The 10000-nt window shown below is 47.9% G+C and overlaps 1 protein-coding gene across 1 annotated transcript in view; it reads right to left on the bottom strand.

Moving 5' to 3' along the window:
• The window catches only part of mtus2a (microtubule associated tumor suppressor candidate 2a), a 143654-nt gene that overhangs the window by 102802 nt on the left and 30852 nt on the right, over window positions 1-10000 (bottom strand). The window contains exons 2-3 of the mRNA XM_082957592.1: window positions 7585-10000; window positions 973-1255 (exon numbers count right to left, since the gene is read on the bottom strand). The exon at window positions 7585-10000 is cut by the window's right edge and continues 484 nt beyond it. Coding sequence (XP_082813718.1) covers window positions 973-1255; window positions 7585-9753 — 2452 coding nt within the window. The 5' untranslated portion in view covers window positions 9754-10000. The remainder of the gene's footprint in view (window positions 1-972; window positions 1256-7584) is intronic.

Raw genomic sequence — 10000 nt, 5'->3', positions numbered from 1 at the left:
CTGACTCATCACTTAGGTTAGGGTTCATGCAGATATCCAATGTTTATGCGATGTTCAGAATGAGACTGATGAGGTAATAATTAATAATTGACTGTTATTGATGTAAGCGATATTTAGATAATCTCTAGAGTTTAAGTCGGGAGATAGTAACTCGGTAAACAACTGTTCCCGTGGTGCCCCAAATTCCTAATGATAGTCATGTCACAACACTGGCCAGGCCCAGTTGCCCATTATTGGCTACCATGGCTGTGTTATAATTTAGTTTAGAATAAACAAAGAAACAGGTAACTGCCAAAATAATGGAAACACTTGAGTAAATAAGAATATTGAAAGCAGCGGTGGAATTAACATCCCATCATGCTTAGGGTCATGTATAACTATGCTGGCCAGGCCCAGTTGCCCATAACATTGTCTACCATGGCTAGAAGAAGAGATCTCAGTGATGTTGAAAGAAGGGGTGATTGTTGGGGCACGTTTAGCAGGAGCTTCAGTGATGAAGACTGCTCAACTTGCTGATGTTTCACCATATGCCATGGCCGTCTCAGTCACCAGATCTCAACCCAATTGAACTCTTATGGGAGATTCTGGAGTGACGCCTGAGACAGCGTTTTCCACCACCATCAACAAAAACACCAAATGGTTGAATTTCGATGGTGGAAGAATGGTGTCGCATTCCTCCAATAGAGTTGCAGACACTTATAGAATCTATGCCAAGGCTCATTGAAGTCATTCTCGTGGTGGCCCACAACCTATTGAGACACTTTATGTGGGTGTTTCCTTTATTTTGGCAGATACCTGTAGTAGGATTAGAAAAGTCATATAAAATGTGCTTATTGCCGCTAAAATGTGTTGTTTGACATTTCACTGCAACATTTTGGAATGTTCATTGACATCGTTGGAACTGAAATTGTTACTAAGTAACATGTTCATTGCAAACTCTAACACTGTAAGCTTAATCGTTTCTTCTCTCACCTGTGTTGTCCTGTCCATTCTGATTGGTCGCTGGGCTGACGGCCTGCACTGGTTGACTGAATCCCAGTGTTGTCCTCTGACCCTGAACCATCATCTGGTTCTTGGTTGCTGTGACAACGACAGACCCCGGGGTTGCCCGTGCAACAGCTCCCAGACCCAGTTGCGGGCGTATCCCTATGCCAGAGCGGAGCAGACTGCCACTGCCGCCGGCTTGAGCCGTCTGGGTTGCCATCCTGGGGCCTGAGGGGTCCTCGCTACCAAGACTGCCCGCATTTCTACCCATCTGAAAAGTGAGAATGAAATGGAAGTTAAGCCATGTGGTGAGTTAGGCTACAGTAAACTACAGTAAATGTTCATTTCAGAAACTAAATTAAATTATGCATAGGATTCCTGTGGAGGAGACATTTTAGCATGAGTGTCAAATGGCCTACTCCCTATATCGTGCACTCCCAGCAAACCGGGAACATTCCCAGAACATATGCTAGTGTTTTTAAATAACATTCCAATTAAAATAATGTTTTTGATAAATAAATATTTTAAAAAAACATCTGAAAAGTGTTTTTCATTGTGTAAGTGTGTTTATTTAATGAGACTTTAATGAAATCATTTATTTCCCAGAGCCTCCTGCTCAGTCTGATCGTGTGGGCGTTAGGAAACAAATTTGAAGATATTTACATACACAGCCCTGATTGGCTGATAGGATTGTAGAGCCCACCGCCTTACCCAGACAAGCAGTCATTCGTCTATTATAATCAGATCAGATTGTGATGTCATGATGTGGGCCAAAAGTTCCATCCCACCTGAAAATTATTTTTTTTCTCAAAAAAAGGTCATAATCAAACTTTTCACAATTTCAGAATGTTTTTTTGACCTTTTTGTGTGGTAATATCATCAAACAAATAGGGAAATTATGTTTTTGAAATAAAATATCCTTTGAATGTTTTCCTAACATTCCCCCAAATGTTATGCACATAATCTGTAACAATCTATTCTCTTGTGGACAGACTATGGTACTGTAGATCTGTCATGATACAATGGGAGATAAGCATTAGTTCCGGTGCTTTGGACAAATCACCATTTTGCAGGTTTTAGCATCTTTTTGAGGGAAGGGGGAAGGGGGACATTTGGCCCATAGACTTGCTCATCATTTTCAAAGAGAGCTTTTTCGTTCCTGGTTCCAATCTCTTCTCAACACATATGGACCTTAAATAAATACGACCCAAAACATCCAACAGGATGACGAATCATGCAGTGGAACCTCACAAGGTTGTCCCCTGTCTCCACTGTAGTTTCTTATTGTCACTCATGAAGACTTGGCACAAACTGGAATACAGTGGACAGACAAGCCATGCAGTGTACCAGAACAAAGTTCCTCTTTAGTTGTCATTTCCCACAGTCTGTTGACACATGCTACTACCATTTATGTTACGTGCGTCTGTCCACAAGAGATTATGGGGAGATTATTAAACCATGCAGTGGACAGTCGACTTGGTGCTCCTGTCCCACAATCATATACTCATTAGTCTATAATCATAGACTAATACATAAAGCTGTCATCAAGGCAAAGCTACTTTGAAGATTTTGATTTGTTTAACACTTTTTTGGTTACTACATGATTCAGGTATTACTCTCCTCATGGGTACCAGATATCCCCACAAGGATGATAAAACATGGAAAATTCTTCCTGGTGGGGTCATTTCCCAGGTCCCCACAAGGACAAAGGCTGTTTTAAGGGTTAGGGTGTTCTATATTTCTTTATTAACTGTGTTCTTTATCACAACAGAAACACAAAGGCTCATTGGTAATCAGTACTTCTAAAACCATTCCATACATGGGCTCTGGTCAAAAGCTGTGCACTGCATTCTTTCTTTATTTTATATACAATTTTAATTTTATATTTTATAGACAACACAACACATAGACATACAAACATCAACCACATCACCCCTGTCCAGACCCACTAGCTCACAACCCCATCTCTATCAACTACATCACCCCTGGCCAGACCCACTAGCTCCCCCCATCTCCATCATACAGTGCATTCGGAAAGTATTCAGACCCCTTCACTTTTTCCACATTTTGTTACTTAACAGCCTTATTCTAAAATTGATTAAATTGTTGTTTTTTTACACATCAAACTACACACAATACCCCATAATGACAAAGCAAAAACAGGTTTTTATAATAAAAAAAAAAATGTTTCTCTAATATGGTCATACATTTGGCAGGAGGTTAGGAAGTGCAGTTCAGTTTCCACCTCATTTTGTGGGCAGTGTGCACATAGCCTGTCTTCTTTTGAGAGCCAGGTCTGCCTACGGCGGCCTTTCTAAATAGCAAGGCTATGCTCACTGAGTCTGTACATAGTCAAAGATTTCTTTAATTTTGGGTCAGTCAAAGTGGTCAGATATTCTGCCACTGTGTTCTCTCTGTTTAGGGCCAAATAGCATTCTAGTTTTCTCAGTTTTTATGTTAATTCTTTCCAATGTGTTAAGTAATTATCTTTTTGTTTTCTCATGATTTGGTTGGGTCTAATTGTGTTGCTGTCCTGGGGCTCTGTGGGGTCTGTTTGCGTTTGTGAACAGAGCCCCAGGACCAGCTTGCTTAGGGGACTCTTCTCCAGGTTAATCTCTCTGTAGGTGATGGCTTTGTTATGGAAGGTTTGGGAATCGCTTCCTTTTAGGTGGTTGTAGAATTTAACGGCTCTTTTCTGGATTTTGATAATTAGCAGGTATCGGCCTAATTCTGCTCTGCAGGCATTATTTGGTGTTTTACGTTGTACACAGAGGATATTTTTTGCAGAATTCTGCATGCAGAGTCTCAATTTGGTGTTTGTCCCATTTTGTGAATTCTTGGTTGGTGAGCGGACCCCAGACCTCACAACCATAGAGGGCAATGGGTTCTATAACTGATTCAAGTATTTTTAGCCAGATCCTAAATGGTATGTCAAATTTTATGTTCCTTTTGATGGCATAGAAGGCCCTTCTTGTCTTGTCTCTCAGATCGTTCACAGCTTTGTAGAAGTTACCTGTGGCGCTGATGTTTAGGCCGAAGTACGTATTTGAGAGGTCAAATATACTGTTCAGGTTTTCTACTGCCAAGTTTACACCTTCACTATTACAGTGGAACGTTTTGTCCAGGAAGTTGTCTAGAAGGGAGTGAATTTGTTGTTGCCTAAGGTAGGTTTCTATACTACTCTCCTTTCATCTATAGCCTGTCTTAATATTATTCAGTTCCTTTGGCTTTGATGTGTGTCAGTGGGCTGACTGTGAACGCTCTGAGAGACACTGGGTTGAGGTCAGTGATAAAGTAGTCTACAGAACTACTGCCAAGAGAAGAGCTATAGGTGTACCTACCGTACGAGTCCCCTCGAAGCCTACCATTGACTATGTACAGACCCAGCGGGGGGGGGGGGGGGGGGGGGGGGCATATTTGGGAGGGAATGTTGTCATCTCCAGGCAGGGGTTTGTTCCCCTGTGTGCTAAGAATGGTCAGGTTCTTGTCCAGTTCTGGCATTTAGGTCGCCACAGACTAGTACATGTCCCTGGGCCTGGAAATGATTGATTTCCCCCTCTAGGATGGAGAAGCTGTCATCGTTAAAGTATGGAGATTCTAACACTCGATCATGGCCACTCTTACTTGGCTGCTTTGTGTGATGTATTGTTGTCTCTACCTTCTTGACCTTTGTGCTGTTGTCTGTGCCCAATAATGTTGATACCATGTTTTGTGCTGCTACCATGTTGTGTTTCTACCATGCTGTGTTGTCATGTTGTGTTGCTACCATGTTGTTGTCATGTCGTGTTGCTACCATGTTGTTGTCATGTTGTGTTGCTACCATGTTGTTGCCATGCTGTGTTTCTACCATGTTGTTGTCATGTTGTGTTGCTACCATGTTGTTGTCATGTTGTGTTGCTACCATGCTGTGTTGTTGTCTTAGGTCTCTCTTTATGTAGTGTTGTGTTGTGTTGTCTCTCTTGTTGTGATGTGTGTTTTGTCCTATATTTATATTGTATTTATTTATAATCCCATGCCCCCGTCCCCGCAGGAGACCTTTTGCCTTCTGGTAGGCCGTCACTGTATATAAGAATTTGTTCTTAACTGACTTGCCTAGTTAAATAACGGTTAAATAAAAATATATAAAAAATAAATAAATAAATGGGGGATATAGGTAGCATCTGTTGAGATAATTTCCTTATTAATTTCAAGCCAGATGTAAAATGTTCCTGTTTTGACTAATTTAATAGAGTGGGTCAGGTCTGCTCTATACCAAAATTAGCATACCCACTGAGTCTCTTCCCTGTTTCACACCTGGTAGTTTGGCGGATGGGACTACCAGCTCTCTGTAACCTAGAGGGCAACCAGTGGGTCTCCTCTATACCACCTGGTAGTGTGGTGGATGGGACTACCAGCTCTCTGTAACCTAGAGGACAACCAGTGGGTCCATCTCCTCTATACCACCTGGTAGTGTGGTGGATGGGACTACCAGCTCTCTGTAACCTAGAGGGCAACCAGTGGGTCCATCTCCTCTATACCACCCACCTGGTAGTGTGGTGGATGGGACTACCAGCTCTCTGTAACCTAGAGGACAACCAGTGGGTCTCCTCTATACCACCCACCTGGTAGTGTGGTGGATGGGACTACCAGCGCTCTGTAACCTAGAGGACAACCAGTGGGTCCGTCTCCTCTATACCACCCACCTGGTAGTGTGGTGGATGGGACTACCAGCTCTCTGTAACCTAGAGGGCAACCAGTGGGTCCGTCTCCTCTATACCACCTGGTAGTGTGGTGGATGGGACTACCAGCTCTCTGTAACCTAGAGGGCAACCAGTGGGTCCATCTCCTCTATACCACCCACCTGGTAGTGTAGTGGATGGGACTACCAGCTCTCTGTAACCTAGAGGGCAACCAGTGGGTCCATCTCCTCTATACCACCCACCTGGTAGTGTAGTGGATGGGACTACCAGCTCTCTGTAACCTAGAGGACAACCAGTGGGTCCGTCTCCTCTATACCACCCACCTGGTAGTGTGGTGGATGGGACTACCAGCTCTCTGTAACCTAGAGGACAACCAGTGGGTCCGTCTCCTCTATACCACCCACCTGGTAGTGTGGTGGATGGGACTACCAGCTCTCTGTAACCTAGAGGACAACCAGTGGGTCCATCTCCTCTATACCACCCACCTGGTAGTGTGGTGGATGGGACTACCAGCTCTCTGTAACCTAGAGGACAACCAGTGGGTCCGTCTCCTTTACACCATGTTTCTTGTAGGATGACAAAGTCTGTATTTTCCTATTTCTTTTAGGCCAAAGGCAGATGACCTTAGACCTTGTATATTCCAGGATGAGATAGTTAAAGCTTTGTGTTCTGTAGTGTCTAGTGTTGTTTTCGTGTGGTTTAGGACCAGACCGTCTCTCTATCTCTCTCCCTTTCTCCCTCTCTCCACCGTCACTCTCCACCCAGGTAGATACCCCTCCATCCATCTCTCCCTCTCTCCACCGTCACTCTCCACCCAGGTAGATACCCCCTCCATCCATCTCTCCCTCTCTCCACCGTCACTCTCCACCCAGGTAGATACCCCCTCCATCCATCTCTCCCTCTCTACACGTCACTCTCCACCCAGGTAGATACCCCTCCATCCATCTCTCCCTCTCTCCACCGTCACTCTCCACCCAGGTAGATACCCCCTCCATCCATCTCTCCTCTCTACACCGTCACTCTCCACCCAGGTAGATACCCCCTCCATCCATCTCTCCCTCTCTCCACCGTCACTCTCCACCCAGGTAGATACCCCCTCCATCCATCTCTCCCTCTCTCACCGTCACTCTCCACCCAGGTAGATACCCCCTCCATCCATCTCTCCCTCTCTCCACCGTCACTCTCCACCCAGGTAGATACCCCCTCCATCCATCTCTCCCTCTCTCCACCGTCACTCTCCACCCAGGTAGATACCCCCTCCATCCATCTCTCCCTCTCTCCACCGTCACTCTCCACCCAGGTAGATACCCCCTCCATCCATCTCTCCCTCTCTCCACCGTCACTCTCCACCCAGGTAGATACCCCCTCCATCCATCTCTCCCTCTCTCCACCGTCACTCTCCACCCAGGTAGATACCCCCTCCATCCATCTCTCCCTCTCTCCACCGTCACTCTCCACCCAGGTAGATACCCCCTCCATCCATCTCTCCCTCTCTCCACCGTCACTCTCCACCCAGGTAGATACCCCCTCCATCCATCTCTCCCTCTCTCCACCGTCACTCTCCACCCAGGTAGATACCCCCTCCATCCATCTCTCCCTCTCTCCACCGTCACTCTCCACCCAGGTAGATACCCCCTCCATCCATCTCTCCCTCTCTACAGGCAAATACCTCCACCATCCCATTCTCCACACCCACAATACAATACAACACAACACTACACAACAATCCTTTTCTCTTTGTCTCCCTGTCTTCCTCCCTCCCTCCCTCCCTGTCTTCCTCCCTCCCTCCCTCCCTCCCTCCCTCCCTCCCTCCCTCCCTCCCTCCCTCCCTCCCTGTCTTCCTCCCTCCCTCCCTCCCTCCCTCCCTCCCTCCCTCCCTCCCTCCCTCCCTCCCTCCCTGCCTCCCTCTCTGCCTCCTTACCTCTGCTGGTTGGTACTTGTCCACCAGTGGTCCATAGAAGCTCTCAGCCTTGCTGCCCAGCTTCGGAGGGGCTGTGTGGCTGCGAGTGTGGGCTCCAGTGTGTGTGTGGGTGTGTGTGTGAGAGCCAAACTGTGTGTGTGTCGGGGGGACAGTGTGTGTGTGGCCATGGGATCGGATCCCCGTTCCCATCATACCAGAGTTGAACAGACGGTTTTTCTGCATCTCCTGTCTGTATTTGTCATAGAGGAGGTTGGAGGCACTCAGGACCGGTGTGTTTCTGGACGCTATGCCGCGGGAGTGTGTGTTAGTGTGCGTTTTGGAGCTAGAAGAGTGCTTCTGAGGTGTGTGTGTGGCAGGGGAGTGTGTATGTGTATAGGCAGAGAGCCTGGAGGGCAAGGAGGAGACCTGGTAAGGCCCGTCTGAAGCCTGGGGTTTGAGTTGAGGACCCTTCCGGATGTAGGTGATGATTTTGGGCCGCACTCCTTTGGGCTTTGCGGGGCTGTGGCTGGGGTTAGGGGCCTGGTGGTGTAGAGGAGGTATGGGTATCCCTGTAGAAGCGAGGTTAGATTTGAGAGGTGGTCTAAGCCCATTGCTACCATAGCCCTGGGGATACCTAGCTGAACCTGTAATAATCCTCGAAGGGGACATCGGCTGTTGTTGTTGTTGTCTCCGTGGTGACCCCTGTGGGGTTCCGAGTGGGGAGCGAGGGGGTGTGTGTGAGTGTGGTTGAGAGGTGACGGTAACCCCACAGCGGTTAGTTCTATGGTATCTGAGCTGAGACTGGTCCTGGTACTGATGTCTCCTCTCCAGGCTGGAGGTACGCTCTGAGCTGATCCCACGTCTATCCAGGGAACGAGCCTCTCTCTGGGCAGACTGGCTGGCCTGGCTGGGCTGGGGAGCTCCGAGGCAGGAACTGGGCCGGTAATGGGGGTGGGAGTAATTGCTACAGTTGACCATTGAACTCTTTACCTCTAGGGTCTCTTGTGTTTGCCTGCCGTCGACCCCGTGGTGACCTGGGTCCACGACCTTATGACCTGCATCTGGAGACTGGGAGGGAGAGGTCGAGGAACGCCGTCTTGTGATTGGCTCAGCTAAGCTCCTCCCTCTTCCTGGTTCCAACTGACAGAGAGGTCGGACGAGCTGTTGCCTGCGAGGAGGAGGAGGCCCTACTCCCTTTTTCCTCTGTCCTATCCCTCCATCTGAGGAGGACAAAATGCTGTTTCCCTGGTAACACCCCACGTCCTGTCTTTGAGTGGTAACATCCCGTGTAGACCCCTCCTCTGTCGCACTTTGGCCACTTTGACCCCTCGACAGTTCTACTTCCAGGTTAGATGTTTCCTGGTACTGATGATGTACTTCTTGGTCAGGTGACGTCGAGTACTGAAGTCCTGCCAGGTTAGGAGTGTCCTGAGAGTGTGGTGCTGCTGTGGAGTTCAGGCCGACAGGGGGAGCCCTTCTCTTGGCTGAGGTAGTGGGATTCGGGTTAGAGGTCAATGGTTGTCCAGTAGGGTCCAGATTGCTACTCAGGGTGGACACAGCAGACACACAGAGACTCCCTCTGTCACCCCCGCTGTTCTGCTCTCCTCCTCCTCCTCCTCCTCCTCCTCCTCCCGTCTCTTTACCTCCTTCTGATCGAGGGCCGCCGTAGTTGAGGTCCTGACGGAGCATCTCTCTCTCTCTCCCTACCTCTTTTTGTCTATCCATCCCTCTGTCCCCCCCATTGCTATCGTTATCGTTCCTGTGAACAGAAACACAGCTGGCCGTGGAGCTGGAAGACATCGACAGCAGTCCTTCACCTGCTCCTCCGTTAGAATCCTCTCCTTCATCATCATCCTCCTCATCCTCTCCTACTCTCTTTCCATCCCCACCTCCATCTCCATGGAAGGTGTGTATCTCGCGACACTCAAGCAGTTCCAACTTCTGGATGTCATGGTTCAGACATCGCTCCTCCGTGCCCCAGATAAGAAGCTTGTCCTGGGCTTCGCTCTGGGCCACCAGGGGGGGTAGAGGGCTGGAGGCCTGGTCGTCTGGGTTCTCCCCCATTAGCACTAGCTGGTTAGCGTTAGCATCTCCAGTCGGAGGGTGAAACAGGACATGAGATTTGTTGTTGTTGTTTTTTATGTCTCGTCCGCTGACAGGCAGACTCTGGAGACCAGCTGGGACACTCATAGCGGAGGAAGGGTCCTTCAGGCAATCTCAAAGACACCTCTCGGGTTCTGCTGCCATTAATGGATTTGTGTGTTCTCCTCCTCCTTTCTCTCTCTTTCTTTTTCCTTCTATTGTTTACTTCTCTCTCTCTTCTTATTTCTCTCTCTTCTCCCTCTCTCGCTCTTCTCCCTCTTTCTCTCTTCTTCTTTCTCTCTCTCTCTATGGGTGCTTTCTGAGTCTTTGTTATAGCCAGGGAACAAGAGAATGA

Source organism: Salmo salar, chromosome 11 (genome assembly GCF_965601325.2).
Source record: "Salmo salar chromosome 11, fSalSal1, whole genome shotgun sequence".
Classification (NCBI taxonomy): Eukaryota; Metazoa; Chordata; class Actinopteri; order Salmoniformes; family Salmonidae; genus Salmo; species Salmo salar.
The sequence above is the reverse complement of the archived record's forward strand: the minus strand, read 5'-3'. Positions and strand labels throughout refer to the sequence as shown.